Source organism: Notechis scutatus, chromosome 8 (assembly GCF_049901735.1).
Source record: "Notechis scutatus isolate UNSWTSFEM ecotype Mainland chromosome 8, rNotScu1.2, whole genome shotgun sequence".
Classification (NCBI taxonomy): Eukaryota; Metazoa; Chordata; class Lepidosauria; order Squamata; family Elapidae; genus Notechis; species Notechis scutatus.
Genome location: NC_142016.1, coordinates 19,201,717 through 19,229,330, shown reverse-complemented (window position 1 = coordinate 19,229,330; position 27,614 = coordinate 19,201,717). Strand labels below are relative to the sequence as shown.

Sequence of the window (27,614 nt, the reverse complement as noted above, 5' to 3'; positions counted from 1 at the left end):
AAACTGATACTTATAATGTAATAGGAAGGATTTCAGATATCCTAAAGCTGTAAGAAAATTTTTACTAGAAATAATTTTTTCTAGCAGGCAAAACTTTGCTGACTGATTCTACAGCTGGAATTTAAACTTTGCTGATAGATTCTACAGCTGGAATTTAAACTTTGCTGATAGATTCTACAGCTGGAATCTTTCTCCTTAATTTTTCCAACCCAACAAATTCAACCTGTTGTTCGACCTCCTGTTTTTGTTCTTAGTTTTTGAATTTGTGTTGGTTGGAGAGTGTGTTTTCCTGACCAAATGATGCTAATGATGGGTAAATCTGAATCAACCATGAGTCCAGGGAATAAGCTCCTTTCCCAGAAAAACTGGCAAAGCACATTGCAGCTTTCCCCAACCCAAGATCAAATTTGAGTTCTCCCTAAATTTGACCATTGTGGAAATTCAACAACAGAATAGGAATATTTGCCTTCTTACCCTGGAATTGGCTTCTTTCCACTGAGTGATCCAGTTCTGCCAATGATCAATTGACCATCACCCAATCCTGGTCTATCCAAAGCAGAAATCAAGAACACCTTCCATCCAGCCCTACTCATCTCTTTCTCTTTCAGAAATAAGATCTTGGTGATCGCTATTGTGTTCCAGATCTGTATAGGCTGCTTCCTCTGTTATTGCCCTGGGATGCCCAATATCTTCAATTTTATGCCCATACGGTAAGAACTCGTACAACTGGTATTCTAACCTGAAAAAACCACTTCGCGAATGTTCTCATGAAGACATGCTACAGAGCAGAGCTATTTGGAAAAGCCCATAGCCACCTCTGAACTTGTCTCCCCAAAACCTCAGATGCATGATTTTGCGTGGTTGGTTTTGTGTCACATTGTGATTTGCAAGAAATGGCTTTCAATGCTGTATCATGTAAGAATCCTAGCAACTCTGGCAAACATGAATAAGGAAAACCAACGTTCCCTTCCCAATTCTTGCTTCTCCCCCTCCATTGTAGGATATTACTACACACTTAGCATGGCTATAAATCTCAACTCTCCAGACACTTTACCCTTTATGCAGGAATTAGCTAACTCAGCCAAAACAAAACAAAAAACCTCCCAGAAAACTCAACAATCTCTACTAATCACACAAAAAATAAAACATGAAGTTTGGAGATATAGATTTGTCCACTGCAGTGCACAGACATCAATGACTGTATTTATATATTTGATTTACAACCTACTATTTATAACAAGAGCTCAAGGCAACCTATAGTGCAAATTCTTCCAATTATTTTCCCAAAACAATAACCCTATGAGGAAGGTAAGGTTGAGAAGAGGGAGGCCAGCCCAAAATATAGAAGGAAGCTTCTATAGCTGAAGGCTGATTAGAACTTGGGCCTCCCCATTTCTGGTCCTTTACCACTGTACCTCACTGTCTCTCTTTAGGTTTATATTCTTTATATATATAATTCAGGGTTTACATCCTAGTTAGTTTCCTCTCCTTCACAAATCATTTCTTGTTTCTTTAGGAAGCCACACCTCACATTTTAGAAATCCTTACTCAACTTGCTCTAATACGTATTTTCCTCCAGCTGCACTTCCATTGCCTGTTGTTTCTCCTATGCCATGCCATCAAACATTTAGATATTAAATTCAACAAAGCAACCGCGGCTCATTTACACATCACCTTAAAACAACAGTAAGTACAGGCGCATGGAAAGACAATGAGGAGTTAAAGAGCTAGAATGCTACAATTTAGTCCTCCTGATCCAATTCTCCCCTTTAGCTAAGTGGGAGAAGGCAAATCCTCTCACAAGAGGGAACTTCCTGCAGCTCAGCTCAGCACCAAGGACAGCAGCCACTACTGCCCTACCTTACAACTGGCCTCTTTTTCCTGGGACCTAGCAGGAGAAAACAACGGATAAAAAACTGAAAAACAAAGCTTTGGGGCCATATTTGTGTGGCAGAACGATGCCCAGTTCCTGTCTGCTTCAAGCTACTTCACTCAAAGACGATTAGCTCAGCAGGCTAACTTTTGAAGCTGTTAAGCTTAACTTTTTCCATTCTCTTGTTCCCTTGCCCCGTCTAGATTCCAGTGGTGGTTAGTGCCTCTACCGTTTGGCTTTCTCATCTTTGTGTATGACGAAATCCGAAAACTGGGAGTCCGGAGACACCCTGGAAGTAAGTTACAAGAATGGGTAAGGAGAGGAGGGAGGCACAAGTTGGCATAAGGTTCACAGAAGGTTTGATTCAGACATCTTCTACTGCAGTTATCAATCCTGGATCGTTCAGAAATAGTGCTATACCACTTAAGGGTACACCACTTTGTTTTTCCATCGTCTGACAAACTGCTGTAGGCATCAATGATATCACTGTCACCCTCAGTCTGATCCCCACGTTGTTTCTTTCTTCCAGGTTGGTGGGACAAAGAACTTTACTATTAAAGATGAAACTCTGAGCACAAATACGTCCCCACTGGCATGGTTTGTGCTGCCTGGGATGCTCCCTGTGGGTGCAAAATGCTGCAGTAAGAAGGAACCTAGGATTTGCTTTCTTCATTAGCTACACCTTCAACTGAGCTTGCTGAATTTCTTGCCCTTCCTATGATGAAATTCCATATTCCACACGTCCTGCTCTAGCTACTCTGGGACAAGAATCTGCCCATCATCAAGAAAAAAAATATTTGGAGGTGCTGATATGCTAGGGGAAATGGACAGTCTTTGAGATGGAAACCAAATATAAACGTTGGTAGAGATATAAAGTGTGTGGTTTTTTTTCCAAAATATAATAGGTTTCAAAACCCCAAGCCTGCAAATAAGGCAATATGATCTCAAGGAAGAGTAAGTTGAGCAGGTTGAGTAAGTGGTTTGCCCTCTCCATAGAAAAAGCAGGATTTTTTTAAAAAAACATATATAAGATATGCAATGGCACATTAGCTTCACTTTCAATTTCTGCATGATTTGGACTTTTGGTCTCCTTGGATTAGTAGTTCCCAAAGCATAAATCTTACACAGAAGAAGTTTCACATAGTGGATGAAAGGAGAGAAATTCATACACAGGCAAGCAACCTCCCTTCAAGATAACCAGACAATGAAGCTATCTAAACGTATCTTCCATTCCTTCAAATTCTGATTACCCTATAGCACAATGGACTGCAATAAGAAAAAAGATGATATACGCCTTATGACGGCATCAGGCAAACATGATTTATATATTTGCCCCATACTTTATGAGACAAGTCAATAATTTTGTTGTTTGCGTAATGGTGTTATTTTGACATCATTCATCAGTTATCAGATGGGCAGATCATACCACCACCACAAACCACCTCCTGTACATGTGGGAGACTTCCCTTCTTCCATGGCTACCACCCTATGAATAAAAAGAATGACCCTTCCATCTTTCTCCAGTCAATTCGCTCATCGATGTGGAGCTAACTATAAGATTGAATTAAAGGGAAGGATCACCGTGTCCACAAAGTCTCATTTAATCGTTTTTAAGAACCCAGTTCCTGCAGAAGAAAATACCCTGAGAGTCAGACTTACTTGCTTTGGGCTAGTATACTTCATGTAACTGTACTTGCTGGTATTCATCAGTTATTATCTAAAAAAAAATTAAGTATTATATACGCCCCGGGACAAAAATGAATCTTTCTGCTTCTGTTGCTTTACCAGTAGGAAGGACAATTAGATATATATGCATATGGACTACAGAGGTTTCCAAAGAGTGTCATCATAATGCTCCCTAAATCTAGCCAGTTACTGTTCACATTCCCTGAACAAAACAAAAATGATTTGCAGAGTGAGAACTCTTTTGCTGCCAAGATCACGTGAAGAGGGACCTCAGACGATGCCTGTTCATATAATCCTGTGTTTCTCGTTACCACTTGGAACTACACCACAACATCCTCCATTATGATGGCCTTTAGCAAAGGCAGCATCCATGCCATGTGCAAGAGGAAAAATCAAGACCCACTTTATTATTATCCCCATGACAGGCCAAACCATAAAAGCCTTAATTTTAATTTTGCCATTTTATCCCCAGCTATGTAGGGCTTTGCCTGCAAACCTTTATACACACCAAATCCTAAATAACCTCAGCTTCAAATGTAATTCAAGCGTTATTACTAAAATTCACTGTGCCTTTATCTTTGAACTTCTCCAAACCCCATCCAGTTTAGGTTAGATAATATGGCAACAGTTTCTACGAGGGAAGAGTGCCAGGCACATCACGATGCAAATGATGTAGCCTATAATATGACTGATGTACTTGCATACAATGCCATAAGTGTTACCTTGTATATTAATGATCTTACTACGTGTTGTCATTTTTATGTTATTCTAGCTGGTTATGGATGCTGATGCAATAGAACTAAGACTGAACAGGGTAGGAGTATGAAATTATTGTCTATACTTGTTGGTTTAGTGATATCCATCTTGTCGGCTTATTGGGTTGCATAAATACCATCATAATGTAGGAAAGACACGCAGAGAGCAGCCAAATGAATTCAAACTGGGCAAAGTATAAATAATACTTTTTAAATTAGCATCATTCTTGGAATGCCACAGTGATCATAACTGGAACCGGTCTCAGCGCAGGAAGGAAGTGCAAAGGCCTGCACACCTTCGCAAACAGAATCCGTAGCTGGGCGATCTTAGGATGTACAAAGACACGGTCACTCAAGTGGGAGTAACAATTGGTGGAGCTTCAGTTGCTGTGTACCAGGGTGACAAAGAGTGCCAAGGAGCTGAAGGAAAGGAGGCCAGTGATCACCGCTTTCACCAGAAGTGCAGTCCAGCTACCCAGGAGAAAGACGTGCACAAATGACCTAGAAAAGCAGAGAGAAGGAGGTGAAGCCTGAGATTTTAAGGCTGGCAAAAAAAAACACCACGCCCCACTATTGCATCAATATCCCAAGCTTGATTTGCACACTGCAATGAACCTAGATACTGTGAATCACACGCATGATCAGCTACCAACTCTCCTTTATTTAAAAAAATTGTCCAGTTTGTCATATAAAGAGCCAGCAAGCTGACCTGATGGCTTTTGGTGCTGGATGAATACAAGCAAATGTAGCCACAGAGAGGGGCGTCCACTGCATGGGGTAGGGTAAAGAAAGTCAAGGTGGTGGTTGTGATCGCAGGCCCCCTCCCGCAATTTTTACTTTTTTTTTTTTTTTTAAATAAATTTTATTAAATTTACAATTAAAAACATATCGACATTACATACACAAAAGGAAAAAAACAAAAAAGAACACTCGGTCTTACAAACTGGAAAGAAAAGAGAAGAGGAGATGTAAAAGAAAGAAAGAAACAAAGGAAGAGAAAGAGAAAAAGAAAAAAAAAGATGCGTTTAAAAACAGACATATGTGGTGGTCTTGCAAAGAAACCCAGAAATATTGGCAAAAAATCAGAAAATGGTTGGAGGAGATAACCAAAGAACAAATCGAATACAAACCAGAGTTCTTCCTACTAGGGATCTCTGATAAACATTTACCCAAAAGATGAAATATGTAACAATTCATATCCTAACTGCAGCCAGATTAGCGTTTGCCCAGTGTTGGAAATCACCCTATGCACCTACAGAACAAATGGTCATCCAGAAAATATGTGATTGTGCAGAAATGGATAAATTAACTATAGCACTTAAAAACAAAGAGGCTTCAACATTTTACGATAATTGGAACTCTTGGTATAATTGGTTAGTCCAGAGATAAACTGCTTAACGGACAATGGGTAATTTAAGCATAGATATCGATAAGATGTGTGTATTCAAATTAAGGTAGGAGAATTGGATCTTGCAGACTGTCAAAAAGGATATTGTCTGTTTTTTTTGTCTGAATTTTTACTTTTTTTGACCTAGCACAAATACTGAGATGGGAAAGTTCTCCAAGCATTCGAGCAAAGGAAAGTCTTGATTCTTTGAGAAGAGGAAGGGGAATTTTAAAAGAAAGGGAGCTATAGTGAGGATGCGGGAGGCCCAGCTTCAATTCCTCACTCATACAAAAAGGTTACTCAGTTCTGGGGCGAAAAGGATTATTGTACAGAAAATAAAGGAAAGGGGAGACTTGAACCAAGGATCTGGGAGTTCCCAAGGTCCCACCACCACCCCACCCCAGTATAACCTCCCTTGGCCACTTTAATTCCACCAAGAGCACTCACTCCATAAAGAAGGCTTTGTAGATACTGACACCCAGGAGGAAAGTAAGGGGCAGTCGGTAATGTTTGGGTAAATCATAGCGGGTGAACATCCACACCAGGGCAGCGGTGGCGATGTAATGAACCTGAAAGGGCACAATAGGAGGGATAAGGAAAGATTTCCAAATACTTTCAAAAATCTAACTGCCAATCAGAATATCTGACATTCAAGTCACCTGGGATTTATAAAAACATTGCAGTATAAAATCTAAATATGCTTCTTCCAATGCTAGCTAGCTAGCCAGCTCTGCCCTTGTTCGATTTTCTCCTTTACAAAGCCCTCTAAGTTCAGGATGCCCCTTAGTGCTTTGCTGGCCCCTAAGTTCACCCAGTTTCCATTTTAGCTCTTGGGTAAGAAACCCAGTTCCTTGTTTCTCAGCATTAGAAACTTGAAGATGTGTGGACTTCAACTCCCAAATTGGTTGGCTGGGGAATTCTGGGAACTGAAATTTTCAAGTAGCTATAGTTGAGAAACACGGCCTTAAGAGTTTTTTCTCCATCGAAGAAACAGTCTGGGGAATTCTTTACTGAAGTCGTGTTTGATTACAGAATAGAATGTGTGTGTGTACACACACACACACACACACACTCATGACATAGTGTTTTAAAATTAAATCCTAGTAAATGCATGAAAGTATATGAATGCCCTGTCTATGAAATATTTTATTTTACTCTTTCAGATGCAAAGTTCAACAAATTTAATGAACCGATTGATATTTTTAATTGGACTGCCAATCCAAATGTATATAGCAGGGAGCCAAATCTACATACATTACCCAAAAAAACCCAACCCTCTCAGTAAACAAAAAACATCTTCCTAGTCCTCAATAATTTAATCCTGTCATACGAGGTATCATTTTAGAGCTCAACCGAAAACTGGGAGAAAATTAACACTTACCAGGCTGATGTTGGAATCAATACTCATCTGAATGTATTTCCAATCAAACTCAATGCCACGAGCTCCCACCCACAGTGGGATGCATCTGTTGGAAGCACGGAGGCAATTAGGATGGGAAACCTCATGAAGACAGAGACACAAAACTTTGCACAGGGGCCTTGCAGGCTGCTTTGTCGAGCCATCATCAAAAACGTGGGCAAGCAAATGCCAATCTAGTTTCTCCCCTCCCTTTTCTGAGCAGTGATAAATCCAACTCACCGAGACATAATGAGCTCCGCCGTGGCCCAGCCCAGTGCAGCGACCATGATCTTATATTCCCCTTTTCCCGCGTTCCGGGACATCACTAGGTGCAGACCCACCAAGTCAGCCAGGTCTACGGTAGCTTTCATGAACTCCTGAAGCACAAGACAAAGCTCAGAAGCAGGCAAGCAAACTCCATGTTTCAACCCCAAAGGTTCACACACGCACATCCAACAAAGGAAGAGTCTGATGAAAGAGCATTCAGTTAGGTCTCTGACAGGCTCTACAGGCAGTAGCAGCCAGTATTCATACTTATGCTCCAACAACTTACACTATTATTTGCTAATGGAAGTGAGATTACAGTGCTACAGATTTGCAAAATATACTCACTTCCCCCTGTCCAAAAAATGTACTCAAACCCCAAATTACTCTATACTCAAAAGTTATTTATCTCAGTAAGATGGTCTTACTTAGGAAAGTAGTTATTTAATAAAACTTTCTGCCACCTTCAGCATTTATTTACAAACTATTTACAAAGTGTACACTACTATTACTGTTAATCTTCTCATCACTCCTTATCACCCATCCCCTCCCACTTGTGATTGTAGGGCTGTAATTTTGTTGCTTGTATCCTTACGATTTATACTGACTGTTTCCTAGTATGATTTGATTGTTGATTTTACCCTATGACTACCATTAAGTGTTGTACGTTATGATTCTTGATTCTTAACGAATGTACCTTTTCTTTATGTGTACTGAGAGTATTTACACCAAGACAAATTCCTTGTGTGTCCCATCACACTTGGCCAATAAAGTATTCTATTCTATTCTATCTATTCTAAAGATGAGGACGCATTTTCAGGCCTAGGTTGAAAATAGGAAAATAGAGGAAAATAGAAATTTCAGTTTCAAAAGAGGCTCCAGCCCCCACAGGATCGGTAAACTCACAAGATATATAAGTGAAGAATGACAAAGTACAAAGAAAAATCCACCAGGAGGAAAACAAAAACCCCCACTGTCCTTTGGATTTTTGTTTTGTAAATACATGTGTCTCTTGAGCATCTAGCTGTATGCAAAATGCCAGCTTTTAAGACTCTTCCTTGCTTGCCAACAACCACACTTACTCCAACGAAATCATAAGCTCCTGCACCACCCTCCCAGGTTGGAAAGAATGTAGCTAAAAACAGCATCTGTAAAAGACAGAAAGAGAAGAGTCCGTTGCAACTTTTTACCATTACAGGCCTCACGTCTTTGCACCCAGATTCGCATTCAGCCCTTCAGCCCTCCTTTAGCAAAAAGGTGTTAACCCATTACCTTGCATAGCTGGACAAAGAGGTAGGTGGCTCCCGCTTGCACACATCGCCAGAAGGCATTATATTCTGACCTGCATGAGAGAGACAGTACAACCATGCCTTGGATAAAGTCTCTATTTTTGCACAGCATTACGTGGCGATTGACCCATGGCAAACCAAGGGTCTTCAAACTTGGCAAGTTTGAGACTTGTGGATTTCAACTCCCAGAATCTCTGAGCTAACATGACTGGAGGAGGAATTCTGGGAGTTGAAGTCCACAAGTCTTAAAGCTGTCAAGTTTGAAGACCCCTGCCATAAACAGATCACCAAAGAATGAATCAAAATGCTGCTGCACCATCCTAAAAACTACCACAGGGATTTCAGGGGCTGCAACGCAGTATAAATTCCCAAACTCTCAAAGCACCACTTAAAGCAGCGTTTTCTCAACCTTGGCAACTTTTATAAATCTGCATGCATTCCTTCCCAGCCACACCCAGCCAGGAATCCGGCCCGGGCTTGCAGCCCCTCCTTGGCAAGAGGAGAACCCCCTCCCCTTTTTTCTCATCTGCCAGGCAACTACTGCACCTCAGGGAGCAGCCGAGGCAATGGCAGCAGTCCCAGCCAGGAGTCTGTGTGTCTGATCAAAGCTAGCTTAGCTCTTGGCCCAGAACGGATGAGCTTCTGTCTGTGAAATGGCAACTTGGCTGTTGTTGGAGAAGGTTAATTTGCTGGTAGGGTGGATTAAAAGTATTTAAAAAAAAAAAATAGCTGTAAAAGCTTCTTGGTGCATTGAACAGCAGTTACTGCAGTATTAAGGTGGTGTTTCTCAACTTTATAAATCTGTGTACGTCAGCTCCCAGAATTCCTCAGCCAGCCATGTAAAAAGTAAAAAGAAAAAGTTGATATATTTAGACCATTAGGTGTTATATTCCGCAGGAAAATAAGTTTTTCAACTTTTCAACTTTGGCTGGGGAGTTCAGGAAGTAGAGTTCAGAAGTAGATTAAAGTTGCCAAAATTGAGGAAATTACAACAATATAACACATATTTGGTTCTACGCATCCTAATGTTGGAAAAACCCAGAAACCCTTGCAGACAATATTACAATCAAAAAAAATTCTGGAATGTGCAGAGATGGATAGGTTAACCCTAAAAATTAAAGGAAAAGAAGATTCGGACTATTTCATAACATGGGAACCATTCTATAAATAATTAAATGACAGATATTGAGGTTAGAGGAGTGGAATTAGGTAAAATATGGTTTATAGGAGAAAAACAGATGAGTAAATATTTCTGAAGGTTATATAATCAATACTATAATGGAATATGTTATAATATGATTGATGTTATATTTGTGTGTGTGTGTGTGTGTGTGTGTGTGTGTGTGTGTATGTATGGTATTCAGCTTTGTTCAGGTATTTTCCCACGTCATTATAGTTGTGCTTTTAAAGTTGTAGCAGCGTTTGGCAGAATCTCATCTGCCATCATCAGGCTTCTGTATTGTGCCTGATGATGGCAGATGAGATTCTGCCGAAACGTTGCTATAACTTTAAAAGCACAACTATAATGATGTGGGAAAATACCCGAACAAAGCTGAATACCATACATGTAAGTACCCGCGAAAACTTAACATACATACATACATATATATATGTTATGATCATAATGATGATGATGTTTGTATGTTAACACCTTGGACACCTAGAAAGCACACTGCACAGCATAGAAAGGAAATGTATGTTATAAAATAATAAAAAATGTTTATTAAAAAAAAGTTGCCAACATTGAGAAACACTGGTTTAGAAGCTTTTTTGAGCCTGTCTCTGAACTACAGTGCAGCCCCCAATATTGTTAAGCAGCCACAAATTCTATCTCGCAGTCAACATCAGCACATAATAGTAAGAAAGACACTCACAGGCCGCTGCATTTATAGGTGATAAAATAGGGGAAATAGGCCAGGGCAAAACAATTCCCAAAGTGGAAAAGAGTCATCTTGGCACACAGGTGGACTAGGCGGGATGGCTTTTGCCCCCTAGTACTGTGGCGATGTTCCTATGGAGAGACAAGAGGGAGTAAAAAATTAATTAATAGTAATACGGGGGGGGAAATGGTCCTTGGCTTATGACCACAATTGAGCTCAACATTTCCGTGATTAAAGGGAGACATTTGCTAAGTGAGCTTTGCTCCATTTTACACGCTTTCTTGTCACGGCTGTTAAGTGAGTCGCTGCAGTGGAGGAGTTGGCTTTCCCCCCCCCCCTTGACTTTGCCGGTTAACGAAGGTCGTAAAAAGGGGGTCGTGGGAGCTTAGGACACACCAGCAACGGTCCTAACTATGAACCCCAAGCATCCAAAAAAAAAAATTGGGGGGGGGTCCTGGGGATGCTGCGAAGGTCATTCCTGTGGAAAGAAGTCATGTTTTTTTTTCAGGGCCAAACTCTGGTCACTAAATGAACTGCTGTTAAGTCGAGGACTACCTGGATACCCAGAGCCTCCGCCTACACACACACACATGTATGTATGTATGTATGTATGTATGTATGTATACACACACACAAAGAGACTTATCCTCCCCCCACATCCCAATTTGCCCTTCCCCCAACCACCTTCCTTCCAGCAGACTACAACCCCCATCAGCCTCAGCCAGCGTTGCCAGGGAGACGGGACCGGAGGCGGCACTGACAAAGCCTTGGAAGGTCGCAGCTCCCACCACACCCGCCTGGAAGCGCCTCAGGAGCAGCAGCAGCGCTCGCACAAAACCACCCCACCTCCTTCTACGGAGCTCTCCGCTGAGGGAAGCCTCTTCAAAAAGCCCTTTTCCTCCCTCATCAAGCCCCCGTCCCTTTTTCCCTTGACATACACGTCCTCCGCCTCCTCTTCAACGTCATCTGCGCATGCGCCCGCGGCGGCGCCCTCCCTGGGCGGCGCCCGTTTGTTGGTGGTTATTGTAGTCTTTTCCCGCGGCCGCCAGGCTCTTGTTCCATAGAGACCAGGGAACGAGAGGCAATACAATCCCCATAATGCCTAGAGGTTTGGTGGTTGGGGGAGGGAGGGAGGGAGGGAAGGAGGTCTGGTGCATGGCGGGAGTCGTAGTCATTCATTTAAATCACGTCGGCCTTAACGCGGGAGTGGAGAATTACTGGAGCGAAAAGGAGGCGGGGAGAGAAAGAAAAGAAAAAAAAAAGAAGCGGTGCATTCTGGGAATCGCTGCGGAAGGTGACTGGGACACCGATGGATGGGAGTTGTAGTTCTCGAGTCTAGTTTGGACTAGAGGAGTTCAGTGAACGAGTAGAACAGAGAGGTTTCCAAACTTGGCAACTTTAAGACTTGTGGACTTCAACTCCCAGAATTCCTCAGCCAGCAAAGCTGGTGTAGAAAATGCTTTTCGCCACTTCGCCTACATAGGTTGCAGACTAGGGATCTCATTCGTTGCCTTTCTTCCATTGAAAAGATATAGCGCAAGAAAGTTTTATTTTTATTTATTTATTTTGATTTATCAATCGCTTACAAGATAATAGGTATAAGTATATACATAGTTATGAATACATGAAAATGGGTACATATAAGAAAAATAAAAGAAACAATAGGACAGGGACGGTAGGCACGTTGGTGCGCTTATGCACGCCCCCTACAGACCTCTTAGGAAAGGGGTGAGGTCATCCTTAATCGGGTTTATCCCACAAGTGCTTTTTTTAAAAGCAAGTAGACTTTGTTTTTTCCTTTGAAGACCTTTCACTTCTCATCCAAGAAGCTTCTTTGGTTCTTGAAGTTGCCTCTTGTAGAAGGTTAGCACCCAGCCCTCTCCTAGAAGAATGGAATATTCTAGGAAATATTAAAAAGGCAGAATATTATATTTCCCTGGATGAGAAAAGGAGAAACTTTTTTTTTTAAGGACAAAGCTTCCTGCAGCTCCCTGCTCCCCTCAGCTCCAGGGTAATGGGATTAAGACATGGCTCTCAGGACATGATAGGATTAGCCCTCTACCCATCTTACCACATGGCACCTGGGAAGATTGCATCATCCAGCAAGGCTCAACCAAGCCTGGGACTCAAGACGACTTGCAAAGTTACCCCATAGGAGTCTGAACACATTTCTTTCACAAGAACAGGAAGCAAGTTCAAAGCCCAAGAGACTGTATAACTCTCTCACCCATGTGCTCTTTTTTGCCCAGGACCTCAATGTGGTCCTGTCCACCATTAAACCATCTTTCCAAACAGCCTCCATCTTCCCAGTGTTTTTCTCCCCACTTGGAACTGAACCCAGATGGACATTTCTTCCAGCACACTTGAAAAAAAAGCACCTTTGGGACAACCATGACCTGGATGGTTGAGAATCTCCATTGACCCTTTGATCGGTTTTAATTCATCCTGCATCTTACTCATCCTGTTTTGGCTTCAGCAATAAGTCATTGCTCAGGTCATCTGATGAACAAAAGAGACGGATGCTAATTCTATCAGTCCTGGGACTCTGAAATTTGGCCGCTTATCTTTTCACTCCCTTACTGTCCCCCTTCAACCTCCTTTCTGTAAATCACAAGGAGTCAGTGAGCCCATATCATGAAGGAGGCAGTTTTATTTGTTCCTTTTCACTATAAGCCTTTCTTTCCAAAGCTCAAGGCACCAGATGTTCTCTGAAGCCACAGGGAGATCTGAGGGATATTCCGATAGGATACTCACTTTTCCTTGGGTGTAATCCTATTGCATATTAAAAAGGGATTATCTCTGACCCTTTCACTGAGAACTTGCAGAACCAGAGGGCTCAGTTTAGAACCACTTGATTACAATGTTGGTTACGTTATTTTTAGGATAGCTTTATTGTATTATGTTGTGTTAATCTAAATCAGTGAAAATAGCAACATTCAGTGGCCTGGAAATGAAATAAATCAATACTTCTCTCAGGATACATTGGCTAATTTTTATTGAAACAAAATTAAGCTGCACTTTGGAGTTTATTTCTGATGTTGATAAATTGCTTGAAATTATACGTGTGGGTTACCCACCCAGCCTATTAGTTTATCAATATTTTATGTAAAATCAGAAAAAAATTAATTCAGTAACAAGATTCGGTATGTCATGCAAACACTGCCAATGTAAGCCAAGCTGCCACAATTCTAGTTTGGTTCCTTATGCCAAGGAAGACCATTATTCTTTTCAACATTTTTATTTCTATTGTTTCTTGTTTTTGCTCTTGCTCAACATTTCAAGGAATTTTTTAAAATAAGTATACAGGGGATGTTGTGATCGATGAAAACTCAGTCATTAGTTTTCTCCAACTGGCATCTTTGCAGGGTGTGAGTAATGAGAAGTGTTTTCCAACATTTCCAGAGGTTAAGGAGTGCATTTATTCCAGAAGGGCATTTTGGACTGGCGAATGGCTTTGTTGATCCCTCTTATATATCTGTAATTGCACAGGATATTTCCAAACTCCTGTTCCTTAACAATAGGTAAGGCAACACCCTTTTTCTTCCTATAAGTAGTCCAAAGCTGTTTGCTAAAATTCGCAGTAAACCAGTAAATTGCAGATAATTGCAGATAAGATCAACAGAACCTGAAAACACCATTAGCTTTACTATTAGCAATAAGGCAAATTTAGAAGCAGAATTCCCATTTTCTTAAGCAAAATAGCTTAGGGTTCTTACAGTGTTGAAGTTTTGAAAAAAAAAAAAGTGTGGAGTGTAGAAGTTACCTATCAAGTGTCTTCCAAAATATGGAGCTGTGAAAGCTGAATGCTGGGAGCTACATCACATCTGAGATAAATTATATTTGAGGTAAATTGGGGTTTCTTTTGATTCCTACTATAAAGAAAGACCAGAGATATTTTCCATCATATTTACCATTATACCAGATACCTTGAATAAGCATTTTTTCTTAAAAATAAAATAAAACCCTGATTATTGCTGCACGTCCAAACAGTTATTTCTTCTGCACGTACAAAATGATTCCATTCAGAAATATGACCTATTATAGTCAGAAAAAATCCTTTGGCACCATTGAGGAGAGTGATTAAAAATGAGGCATTTACTTATTAGCCTTTGTAATCCATGCTGATTTCTGATAAGTTTGAACTATCAATTGTTATGGTTGTATAAAGCACAACATGATTTTTTCTTATGAGAAAATCATCCATGAATATAAATTAAAGCAAAACAGAAGTTCCCAGAGAAGTGGAAGCTTTCAATGCTCAGAAACCTCCCAAAGCACATTTTGTTCAGCCTGATCAAGAGCAGGAATTCCAAATCCCTAAGACATTAAGATCACATGGATACAAATCAAGGTTTAACTCCAGTGGTTTTTATTTCAACATTTGCAAGATCTTGAAAACGCTACAGCCACACAAACCAATGCATAGCCCCAGAGACTAGACTCCTTCTACAAGGAGGAACTTGGTGCAATTTATCTCCACTAAATAAGCTGCTGTGGAAAGAAGGATTCACGCCCACGGATACACACACACACACACACATAAAGCTTTACACAAAGTGCAGTGTTTGGGATTCTGTGGTTGAAGCAAAGAACCTGTTGACTAAAAGTGGTGAGGCCCTCTATTGAATAGCCTGGAATGTAATTCGGACTCAGGGTTCACATCTCCTCCTTGCTGTACATGTGCTTCAGGAGATCTACTACACGACAGCTGTATCCATATTCGTTATCATACCTGTCAGAGGGGGAAACAACATAAGCAAATCTTTATATTCAAGAATGACATTGTACAAAAGTAAAAAGGCTGGAACCCACTCAACATGCAGTGCCCTTGTGAAATTATTCCATACTTCAGTTTTTCAGATTCTGGAATATTGGGTTAAGGAAAAATGCACTATCATCTATAATTATAATGCGTTGCAAGTCAGTGGTAGCTGTACAGGCATCCCCTGTTTAGCAGCTACCTTGTTTAGTGACCATTTGTAATAAGACAGTATTTTTTAAAACATCATTTTCCATCCAATGCCTGCATTTATAACCAAATCTGGTTAATGCTAAGTGAAGCTCAATGCCTGAAGGCAGTGTATACTTTGTGAGATGGGGAAAAAATCCCAGTTTTAAATGACGAGAAATGCCAGGTGTATCTTCCGTAGCAGGGGTCTCCAATCTTGGCCACTTTAAGACTTGTGGATTTCAACTCCCAGAATTCTCCAGCCAGCTGGCTGGAGAATTCTGGGAGTTGAAGTCCACAAGTCTTAAAGTGGCCAAGATTGGAGACCCATGTTCCATAGTACAGTTCAATATTTCTCCATTATTTGCATTCTAGCTTTAGCTGATGAAATTATTCTGCAAGTGATGGTCTGGTGTTTTGACAGACTGAAGGCATCTAACTATATCCTTACTGTTCAAGGAAAGCAAGATAATTTTGACGGGCATTTCTGCTTGTGACAAAAGATCATGAAACAATGCCCTGACCATTTTCCTTATGAGCTACCTTGGAAATCTCAACTGGTAGATGAAACAAAGGGTTTGGCTTACCAGGAGATGAGCTTCACAAAGTTATCATTGAGGGAGATGCCTGCTGCGGCATCAAAAATAGAGGAACGTTCATCACCAATGAAATCAGTAGAAACAATCTGCAAACAAAGAAGAGAAAATTGCGGTATACAAAGATGATGGAAGGAGACACTTGTAATAACCAGCATTCTAGGCTCAAAGCTTGAATGTTGAGCGTCAAACCCTTCCAAGAGGATCAAGAGCACTTCACTTGAAATGGAGTGCTTCAACTTCAAATGTTTTGCACACTTCTTCTATAAATACCAAGTGATTCAGCGGTCTGGCTAAAGGGTTCATTTTGGACAGTCCACAGACATATCCTTTATCAAAAACCCTAATCTGGCTTGTTGTACTTGTTTTAATTGTTACAATCTGAAGTTGGGCCTTAGGTTTATTCACACATCCCCGTGCCTCAAAGCTATATAATTTACCATTATTGACATGTCCCCATGACATAATGTAATCTCATCTCCAACCTGGAGCTGAGGCTGCTTAACTATATCTGATTCAAGGCTAAAACATTTACTCCCCACACAGCTTTCTATGTTCTCAATCTTTTGCATCTCAGTGGTGTGCAGTTCTTGGTGCTCTCTGAGCTTGGTTGTTAGGTTGCAGATATTTCATCATCATTACATTACATCATCAGTATCAGAGAGTATGCGGCTTGCTACATGTTTATAGTAACTTGCCCTGCCAGTTTTGGTGGGGGTGTGGTTTCCTCCTTGAGCTACAGATGTTCTCCTCTACTGGGACTTATAGTGGTTACACAGAAGGTCTTCTTGGCTATTTTCAGCAACAGCAAATATAGTCTCTTCCTTTGAAAAGTGTCCAAGGGCATTAAGGCTTGAGTAGCAGGACAAAACACTGGGCATCTGATGCCAGCTCTTTGTCTACATGAATAAATAGTTGTCCTGACTGCCAACAAAACAGCACAGGTTAAAGAATGAAAATCCATCCACTAACATCTCTCAGCACAAAATATATACACACAACACCTCTGTAGAGACAGTACAAGAGTGAGACATCAAACAAGAGTAAGATAGAGTGATAGGGAGAAAAAGGAGTGAAAAGAACAAGTCAGGTGTCTGAAAGAGCCAATAAAGTGAGTGAGTAAATGAGTGAGAGGATAATCTGATGGGTGGGCAAGAGCTGATCTGCTGGGTGAGCAGAGGCTTCCTGATAGAGAAGACAAAAACTCCATCCACTCCTCAGATCAGCTATTCGTACAAGACTAAACCCACTGGCTTGTCTATCAAAACTCACCTCTTTCCTGCCTTCACCCCAACTCATGTTAATCACTGGTGGATATTTTTCCCACCAGCAAGAAATCCACCAGTGGATTTCCCAAGCCTGCCCCTATCACAGGCTTCCACTTGTTGGCATTATTACAAAAATCAAACAATCAGCTGTTTCAGCACATTATCCCGGCCTATTCTAGATGTTGCCTTGCATTAAATCTGCTGAAGCTTAGGATAGCTCATCGGAGCATCTTAAAATAATCCTGCAGCTTGCCAATGGAAACGTAAGCAGCCTGTTTACCTCATCTTCTGTATATCCCAGGATCCCTTTCATTGGCCCTTTGGCTGCCTTCTTGACAGCTTCTTTAATCTGAGCATAGGTAGCTGATCTAGAGAGACGGCAGGTCAGGTCAACAACAGACACATCGCACACTGGCACACGAAATGCCATGCCAGTCAGCTTCCTAGTGGGGGGGGAAAGAGATTTGATCATTAAAAGGAGAAAGAACAGTTCCCATGGCGGTTTAGATTTGAAGAGTCTTACCACCAACCACTCTGTCCTCCAAGGAATGAGAATGAGAACATCTAAACATCTAGCATCTAAAACTAAGACTCCAGCTAAGTTGTTCTGACCTAGCTCCACAAACATGACAAACCCTCTGTATTTAAATCAACTATTCCTTTATTAGGAGCTCCAGCATCCGTGGCAAAAAAAGTTTTCCTCTCACCTCAGGCTAACACGTCTGTCCGGCAGGGAGATGAATAGATGCCTGCCATATCTATTCATCACCACCCCCTGCCTTTTATTCCCAGAGCTAAGGTGGGGCTTCGCTAGCAGCGTTGGCTCTTCCATCCCAAGGATCGGCCCACGGATTTCCATTGTTCTCCTCTCCTCTGCCTTCTGTGCATCCGCGAATCAGGCACTGGTCCCAGCTGTTCCTCTTCTTCCTCATCAGCCACCTCCAGACCTGGGAGCTGGATGGCCCAGGCTCTGCCTCTGCCTCTCTCTGTCTCTGTCTCTGTCTCTCTCTCTCTCTCTCAACAGCTCCATTCCCTCTTTCCCCTTGGAGCTCTCAGATTGCCTTACTCCCATGCCTCCTCATCTGATTCGGCTGCTGGAGGGGCCGGCGGCCGACAGACCACAACATAAGTATTCCCAACTGCAATAAATATCATTTGGCAGAATCTGTGCTATTTTGTTTTCTCCGTTTTTTTGTTAATGGCTTTATTATTTCCTTAATGACATCATGACATGTTGGATAACCCTTTGTCTAAAGTTGTGTAGGGAAGACCTCCAAGGTCCCTTCCAACTCTGTTATTCTATTCTATTCTATTCTATTCTATTCTATTCTATTCTATTCTATTCTATTCTATTCTATTCTGCATTCTATTCTCTTTTATCTTTTTTTCTCTTTTCTCTTCTCTTCTTTCTTTTTTATTTTCTATTCTATTCTGCATTTTATTCTATTTACTATTTTATTTTCTATTCTATTCTATTCCGCATTCCATTCTATTCTATTCCGCATTCCATTCTATTCTATTCCGCATTCTATTCTATTCTATTCTATTCTATTCTATTCTATTCTATTCCATTCTATTCCAGTCCATCCCATCCCATTCCCATTCCCGTTCCATTCCATCAACCTACCACATTGGGGTAAATTGACCACACTGGGACAGCAACCTATATAACTCACTCAATATAATTAAGGATAGGTTTTAGACTAGCTCTCAAGGGTTACAGGATAAATAATCTAAAACATCCAGGTGTCCGAGAAACATTCTCAGAATGAAATCCTGGCAGTTCTATGGTTTTCCCTCATTCTCCTGGTCACAAATCAGTAATTAGAAATACAGCCTTGCTTGTCTCTTATGGTCACATCTTTAGGATTGGCCCAAATGCACAATGCCCCCCCCTTTTTTTTTTCAGAAGTTAAATTTGTTCTGCATACCCTTTAAGTTCAGGAATGATCTTGCCCACAGCTTTGGCAGCACCGGTAGAAGCTGGAATGATGTTCTGGTGAGCACCCCTCCCATCACGCCATGCCTTGGCAGAAGGTCCATCCACTGTTTTTTGAGTGGCAGTGTAAGCATGAACAGTGGTCTGCAGACCAGAAATGCCAGTTGATATAGGAACAGACGTACAAAGCATTTTTCAACACTAGATATGATCTAAACAAGTCACCTGGGTTTCCTAAAGGGGCCATTTTTGTATGTAAAAACAGAATTAATACATAATGCTTCATAGTGCGTTTGCTATCATTTGTAATTTTTTATTTTACCTGGACTGATGCACAAATGCTGAAGACATTGCATGCCAATACTTATGGAAAGTTACAGTACAGCCAAAAAAAAAAAAAAACAATTCAAACTGGAAGAAGTGATTTGTGAATGATTTTGCTATAAGCAAATAGAGTTAGCCAACTGTTAGCCAACCACAGCCAGAATTTTACCAATAACTTGATTAGGAAGCCTGGTATTTAAGAACTGAAGTTCTGTGTGCATGTGTAACTTAGCAACCTGAAAGTGCTGCAATTTATTGTAAATTTATGTGTGGGATTAATCAAAACACACCCAGCCATCTCCCGGGGAGCTCCATTATTCCCAAATCTTCATAGCTATAAGAGACACAGGAATCAGAAGGAGAAAGTATGTTCTTCATGGGATAAAAAAAGTCATTTTAACCCTGTTTTTTTCTTTTCTTTTTGAGGTTGAATTGCTTTTACAGCTTTGTAGATCATATATATATGTGCTTAGCTGTCTTTACTTTTCACTTCTGTGCCTTTAATACAATATTGACTCATGACAACAGTTGGACAAATCCCTGAAGTTTTTTTGGCAAGCTTTTGGAAGTGGTGTGCCCTTGCCTTCTTCCCAGGAATGAGAGAGAGCGACTGGCCCAAGGTCACTCAAGTGGCTTTGTGTCTAAGGACACAATCTCTAAGCTTCTAACCTGGTGCCTTAACCATTACATCAAATTGGCTCTCCTCTATGAATTTGGCAGTATAAAAATGCCATAAATCAAGAAATGAATAAGCACATTGGAAAGAATATGACAGTTCTCACCATCAGGCCCTCCACAATGCCAAAGCTGTCATGGATGACCTTGGCCAAAGGTGCCAGGCAGTTGGTGGTACAGGAAGCATTGCTGGAAAACAAGAGTTACACATGACCTTGAATTTTTGTTGTTGTTCATCACTCAACCAACCCTCATAATGAAGTTACATCTCAACACAGATCTATATTCTTAGGTTCTCTTAAGTTTTTAGCTCCATCTCCCAAATCCAACAAAGATGAACCCAAAACTATCATCTTTCTAATGACTCAGGCCAAGACAGCATCGTTTACAGAGCTTTGAGAAAGTTTTAATCTAAAGGGAGCCATGAGCTTTGAATATTAGCTGAGAAAGCACACCCAATCTTTCCTCAAAGACTTTGCTCAATAGGTTGGTCCATAAACTAACCCAACAGGAATGAAATTGCAAAGCAATCTTACTCAACTAAGTTTCTTACATGGTGTGAATAAAAACCGCTGACTTGCCTTCCCTGTCAAAGTGCCTGCCCTATGAAACAGTCTCCTTCCTAAGATTCAGAAAGCCCCAATCCTCTTGGCCTTCCAGAAGGTTGCCAGAACCTGGATTTTTTCCCCCCAAGGCTACAAGGCCAGGATATTAGGAGAGCCCAATAGGTATGGGTTTGTTTTTGTGAAATTGCTATGTTGTGCTTTCATTTTCTTCTTTGTACTGTATTATTTCAATTGCCTATAGGGAGGAGGGGATTGCACTGATTTTGTATAGCCATAGCACCAGTGGTAGGATTCTTTTTTTTTTTTCTACCACTTCTGTGGGCGTGGCTTGGTGGGCGTAGCAGGGGAAGGAGACTGTAAAATCTCCAGTCAGAGGTGGTATCTGCCAATTCTCTGAACTACTCAAAATTTCTGCTACCGGTTCTCCAGAACTGGTCAGAACCTGCTGAATACTACCTCTGAATAGCACTTAAGACTTATATACAGCTTTACAGTGCTTTATAACCCTCTATAAGCAGTTTACATGTTCCCCCCACCCAACAATCTGGGTCTTCATTTTACCCACCTCAGAAGGATGGAAGGCTGAGTCAACCTTGAGCCTGGTGAGATTTGAACTGCCAAATTGCAGGCAGCCGGCAGAAGTAGCCTGCAGTACTGCACTCTAACCACTGTGCCACCGTGGTATAGATTGATCACTGCCCTTCAACCCATAAGCTTTTCTCCAGTTGGCCAAGTTCAATCTTACCTCAGAGTGTTCATGCTAGATGGATCATATTTCTCATGGTTGACTGCCATAACAAACATGGGGGCCAGCAGTCAGCAGAAGTTGCCTGCAGTACTGCACTCTAACCACTGCGCCACCGGGGTATAGATTGGTCACTGCCCTTCAACCCATAAGCTTTTCTCCAGTTGGCCAGGTTCAATCTTACCTCACAATGTTCATGCTAGATGGATCGTACTTCTCATGGTTGACTCCCATAACAAACATGGGGGCATCAGGCGATGGGGCAGTCACCACTACTCGCCTGGCTCCTCCATGAAGATGAGCCTGTAAAAAAATGCCAGATTTCCATTATAAAATACCAGATTCTGCCAGCCCACAGGCAGTAGGACAAACAGCCTCAATACGGAGTAACTGGAAGATTGTATGCTTTATTCCAGTACAGCAGAAATCTGTGCCAGCCCATGATAAAAACCAAGCATCTAAGTGAAATCTCTTGAAACCCAGAAAATACCACGAAAGGGAAATTATACTGGTTCTTATCTCAGGGAAGGGACCTAACTCAAGATACTTACCGAAGCTTTGTCAACATTGAGGAAGACTCCGGTGGATTCTACTACATACAAGGCACCTGCCTCTGCCCAAGGAATCTCATTTGGTTTCATGCTATGAAATACAAGAGGACAATCTTTATTCAGATCTGCCCACCCGGACTTCTACTCAAACAGATTACTTTCAGGACCTCTAGGCTTCAACCGAGTAATGGGATGAACACCTCTGATCTTTAGAAACACAAACATCCCTGACATTGTTCTTTTCTTGTTTAAATGTGCAACTCCCACCGAAGGTTTACTCTTCCGCAGTAGCATTTCAACTAGATTCACATACTGTGAAAAGCAATTAGTTGTGCAATAAATGGTAATTGGTTAAGTTCACACATGCTGAATCCAGACAAGCAAATTGGCTTCAATATAGCTCATAATCAATATTGTGCAGTGGTGGGATTCAATTTTTTTTACTACCGGTTCTGTGGGTGTGGCTTGGTAGGCATGGCAGGTGAAGGATACTGTAAAATCTCCAGTCAGAGGTGGGATTTGCCAGTTCTCTGAACTACTCAAAATTTCCACTACCAGTTCTCCAGGTATACATGGAAGAAAATTGGTAAGACTACACTTCCCCAAAGAGCCAAAAGCATTTATTTTACTCTAATATCACTAGTTACCCTGTTTAAATCCACAATTATGATGCCCTGGGAAAGCATCAGAAAACCAAAAGCATTGTAAGAACTCCATCTCCAAGACACATTTGACACAGGGGAAACTATATAAATTTGGTACATAGTGTAATTCTGTTTTTCATTTTATTTTTCTTACGCATTCAGAGGCCACAAACCCTATGAAATAGCCAGTTTGTCACAGAAGTTGGAGAAGTTAGTTATATTCTCATAAATGTTGTTCTAAACTGCCCAACTACCAAAGTTCCCTGGGAAGACCACATTACTGAGAATATTGAAATACTAAAATATTTTAAATGGGTAAAACAATGAAATGGAATGAACGCATTATGCTCCGTCCTATTCCCACTTACTGCTGGAATACTGAGATTTTTGAACCGTTCACTACCAGCTTTCCATCCTCTGCCATCACCTCTCCCTTGAAGCGCCCATGAGTAGAGTCATATTTGAACATGTAGACCTGTGGAGAAAAGAAGCTAAAGCCACATCATGCCAGGAGAACTGAATTTGTGCCACCTCTCTAGCTTGATCATCACCTTCTTTTAATGACCCCACAATCCCTTGAGGGGTGGAATCTGGGCAACTGAATGGGAGCTGAGTGTTTACTGACCGGATGCCCTTCCTGTCGCCAATACGGAGTTTTTTTCAGCAGATATATTCTCATTGTGTCCAGAGAGAGAAATATCCGCCTCTACTTAGGATCGAACTCACAGCCTCCTGATCGTGCGGAGAGCGCTCCACCTCTAGGCCACCGCACCACTCATCTCTGTAGCTTGATAGAGGTCTAAACAGAGACAGCCAATCTCCATTTGTCTGGGCATCTGACAGCTGCACAAGGATGCTAGGTTTTCAAAGGGTTAGGCGCCCAATTCTTATACAGGTGGTCCTTGCTTAATAAACGGTCACTACAACCCCGATTCAAAGTTCCAACATCCGTCCCCCACCCCTGTGGTCACGTGACTGCATTATGGGTGCTTGGCAAACAGTCTGCATTTATGCCCCTTTGCAGCCACTGAGATCACAGGGCTGCAATTTACTCATTTTGGGGGTGGGGAAGGCAGGAATGACATTTACTTTTATTTTCCAGGGTAAAAAAGGCCACTGCAAACAATGGGTTTGTTTTATGACTGCTGCATTCACTTAACAAGCGCCGCAAACAAAAAACGTTGTAAAATTGGGCGAGTTGCTGGGTGACTTAACCAGCATGACTTACGACAGTAATTCTGGGCTCAATTATGGTCATAAGTCAAGTACTACCTGTAAACAGAGACCATTCCTATTTCCCAAGAACAACTAAGAATCTAGCTAGAAGAGTTCTAATCTCTGCTTACACTCTCTTGCTGGACTCCCAACTGCCTCTCTTCACAGAAAGACATGGGGGACATGTAGAAAAGGGCCTTCTTACCAGGGTTTCAATGAACTCTGGCACTTTTCATATCAGGCCTTCCTTTCCTGCCCTATAGGGAAACTAAACTAATTTCTACAAGAGGTCTAGTCTCATAAGAAAACCATTACCATGTAGTTCACATCGATGTAAGGGTCATTGATAGCCACAACTTTGACCCCCTTGGCCACGCAGGCACGAAGGACCAAGCGCCCAATACGTCCAAATCTGCAGGAGCAAAGAAACCCATCCATTAGAGCGCATTCCCACACCCATTTGGTACAATTAAGGTCAGCGGAAGAGATTACTTAAAGATTTCCTTTAATGTTTCTCAACCTTGGCAATTTTAAGACATACAGACTTCAACTCCCAGAATTCTCAAGCCAGCATGAGGGAGGTAAGCGCCAGTCCCAAAGGCGTGACCTCTGTTTTTAAAGTGACCTCAGGAACCTCTGCAAATTGCTACGGCCTTTGGATAGACAAGATAGCAGGAAGATTCCCAGAAACTAGAAGGCTTGGAAATCAGGGTTTTGCCTCTCGGTTTCATGTTGTACTTCCACCTAGGTTTCACTGCAACTTTCCAACTTAACACAAACCATCACATAGTGCAACCCAAAAATTATGGCTGCAGAATCACTTGGGAATCAAACTAGCAAGTTTTATTCAATCACAAGGCTTTGTTTGAATGATATTGTTGCAAAAGACCAACAACAACAACAAAAAATACCCATTTCATTGTCTATCATTAGCAGGACATTTTCAAGAAACTAAGAGTACTGTTTCCTAATGCGTGGACTTCAACTCCCAGAATCTCCCAACGTCACCTTAAAATACAAGATACAAAAATATCAACTGGGCATGGAAGAACAAAAGCTTACCCATTGATTCCAACAGCAAACTCCATGCGTTTTTTAACTGGTGGTGGAGGCGGTGGAGGTGGTGGAGGTGGAGGAGCTTCTGGTTCTGGCTCTGGGGTGGGTGGCTGGGGCTCGGGCTCGGACTCAGGAGTAGGTGGCTGTGGCTCAGGAGAGATCTTTGGAGGAGACCCTTCACTGATCTGGAGCCTGGAGGAATATGAACATCACGAAAGAAGCAAAAATAATTTATCTTGGTTGACATTTGTATATAGCTTAATTCTAGGATCCCCTTCCTTCTTCTCTACTGTCTTTTTTTGGCAACTTCGCTGGACAAAAACTTTCTGAGAATTCAAAGTTAGCATGCTTACCTTCCCTGGGATCAATCCAAATGATTCTACTATGGATCTGAAAATATTTTTCTCTTGATTGGTTTCTCTCATCACTCTAAGACATTCTATTATTTGTTTGCATTGGGCTTAATGTAAAATATAAACCCAGCCATTATGGCTTGTAAGTTGTGGCTTCTGATCAACTATTGCAATGAGTATATTTTACCTATTATTAAATTCATATTAGAAACAGGATCTGGAGCAGGGGTGGGATTCTACCGGTTTGGACCAGTTCTATAGAATCAGTTGTTACGATTCTGCACAGTTGGGAGAACCGGCAAATCATGTCCCTGGCTGGCTCTGCCCCTCTCTGCCCACCCCTCCCTTCCCTGCCCAGTCAGTCCTTATTACACACGTGCGACATCGCACGCATGCCTGACATCGCTGACTGCATTCTCCCCTGCCCAGTCACTCCTTAAGGTATTTCTTTTTATTTCCTCCCAATGATCAGCTGTTCTGACGATCAGCTGTGCCAAGATCCCTCTCTTTGTCTTACTGCTTCGCCCAGAATGCTTCCCTGAGGCCTAGAAGGCAAAAAAGGGCATGGGGGGGGGCTGCAAAAAAAAAAAAAAAGCCATGCCTACCCAGTCACATGGCCATGCCCACCTAGCCACGTAAACAGAACCAATAGTAAAAATATTTGCATCCCTGATCTGGAGAACTAAAATTTGACAAAGGTGCTACTTTAGATTCCAAGACAGAAGGAATGGCAGATCTCATGTACATGTCTATTCCAATCAGGATAAGATCCTCAACTGTTTCTACAAATTCTTTCAAGACTAATGGATGTGACATTTGTGAAACAAAAATGAATGCTCAGATATACTGGTATTCCTCTCTTATGTAAAGAATATTCAAGATAATTATTTGAGAGGACAATCCAAAAGTTGTTGGATGCCTCCAAACAGGGAAAATATTTTCTTCCATGTATCGCTGAAATATACTTATTCAGAAAAAAAATACACTTTATACAACAGGTAGATGTTAAATAATTTCTGTGAGGCTTCTAAAGGAACATTTTGGAAATGCTCTTATTTTTGCTCCAACACCTATCCCTCCACTGATTTTAGTTTGTGACTACATGAAAGTGATTTCTTTCTGAGTACAGTACTCAGAATACAATTCCCACCAGCCTCACCACTTGTCAGGTCAGCTGAAGCTGCTGAGAAAAGTAGTTCAACCATGTTTGGAAGATCACAAGTTCCACAAGATCCCTGTTTCAGGGCATAAATCAAAAGATCTTACCATTGATTATATTGATTCCATAAACTTCATGGAGGAGATAGCAAGTTTAACCTTTAAGTCTTTCAAGATATTTTCTTACCTGAACACTTTGACACTAACTGATGTGCTACACTGATCCATATCACACGGATCCATATCGCACGGATCCATATCGCACGGATCTATATCGCACGGATCCATATTGCGTTGATTTCATATACTGGCTGACCTATCTACTGCTTCTCTACCTAGAGACACTGAAACAGGATTTTAAGAAAGTTAATATTCTCAGCTGAGCATTTTTTAACCATTATCAGAAAATACTTCACTCCCACCTCCATTTAAACCCTTTTAAAAAAAAATTGTTTTCCTTTTATGCTTCAATTCACAGACTGACAAATGTAATGTCTCAAACAACTTGGGATAGGGCAAAATACTTGCTTTCAATTAACTATCCTAAATGTGCATCTTCAAAAGACTTTTTGGGTCTTCTTGAGCTGGAAGATTGGTGGGGGGGGAGATATCCCAAGCAAAGTGCACTATTTCACTCCCAGCACAGATCTATTAAATCAGGGATCCCCAAAGTGGTCAATATCAACCCCAAGGATCAGTGGGACTATCCAAGAGGTCAATAAACAGCTGGTGATCAAAATAAGATCAATAAATGTCTGGGGGGGTCAAAAGATTGTTCCTACAAGATTGTGATTAAAATTCACTATTCTCCAATAAATATCAATGCCTTTTTTGATGCAGACTTCCCATTAATGATATCAAGAGTTTTAGTAAGAAAGGTATGTTAAACCATATATTTTAAATGTTGCCTATTTTATAAAGTCACTGTTATGTTATTCTTCGTTGTGTTGTTATTAAAGTACTATTTATTATTTTCATGTGTTTCATGGTCAATGAACAATCTGAAACTTCATAAAGAGATTGATGAGCTGAAGAGTTTGGGG

The 27,614-nt window shown here is 41.2% G+C and overlaps 3 protein-coding genes across 5 annotated transcripts in view; 1 reads left to right on the top strand and 2 right to left on the bottom strand.

Annotated features, from left to right (window-relative positions):
• The window catches only part of ATP4A (ATPase H+/K+ transporting subunit alpha), a 33,194-nt gene extending 28,379 nt beyond the window's left edge, over window positions 1–4,815 (top strand). For both annotated transcript variants that reach the window (XM_087970955.1, XM_087970956.1), the window contains 3 exons: window positions 609–710; window positions 2,077–2,168; window positions 2,403–4,815. In XM_087970955.1, the coding sequence (XP_087827081.1) occupies window positions 609–710; window positions 2,077–2,168; window positions 2,403–2,431 (223 nt within the window). In that variant the 3' untranslated portion in view covers window positions 2,432–4,815. The remainder of the gene's footprint in view (window positions 1–608; window positions 711–2,076; window positions 2,169–2,402) is intronic.
• TMEM147 (transmembrane protein 147) lies at window positions 4,505–11,509 on the bottom strand. Of its 2 annotated transcripts, none has more exons than XM_087970958.1 (8): window positions 11,472–11,509; window positions 10,528–10,664; window positions 8,637–8,706; window positions 8,447–8,512; window positions 7,341–7,477; window positions 7,083–7,167; window positions 6,149–6,270; window positions 4,505–4,815 (listed from the first exon to the last, which is right to left on the bottom strand). In XM_087970958.1, exons 2-8 carry the CDS (start codon window positions 10,602–10,604, stop codon window positions 4,695–4,697), a joined length of 678 nt encoding a protein of 225 aa, XP_087827084.1. In that variant the 5' UTR covers window positions 10,605–10,664; window positions 11,472–11,509; the 3' UTR covers window positions 4,505–4,694. The 2 variants fall into 2 exon arrangements, with proteins under 2 accessions (XP_087827084.1, XP_087827083.1); XM_087970957.1 differs by having other exon boundaries at window positions 11,380–11,507.
• Window positions 11,510–14,883: 3,374 nt separating this feature from the next.
• Window positions 14,884–26,991, bottom strand: GAPDHS (glyceraldehyde-3-phosphate dehydrogenase, spermatogenic). The gene is made up of 11 exons (XM_087970954.1): window positions 26,759–26,991; window positions 25,067–25,252; window positions 24,320–24,416; window positions 23,158–23,264; window positions 22,146–22,236; window positions 21,779–21,897; window positions 20,391–20,472; window positions 19,277–19,428; window positions 17,626–17,788; window positions 16,069–16,166; window positions 14,884–15,265 (listed from the first exon to the last, which is right to left on the bottom strand). Exons 1-11 carry the CDS (start codon window positions 26,857–26,859, stop codon window positions 15,190–15,192), a joined length of 1,272 nt encoding a protein of 423 aa, XP_087827080.1. The 5' UTR covers window positions 26,860–26,991; the 3' UTR covers window positions 14,884–15,189.
• Between the last annotated feature and the right edge of the window lie 623 nt (window positions 26,992–27,614).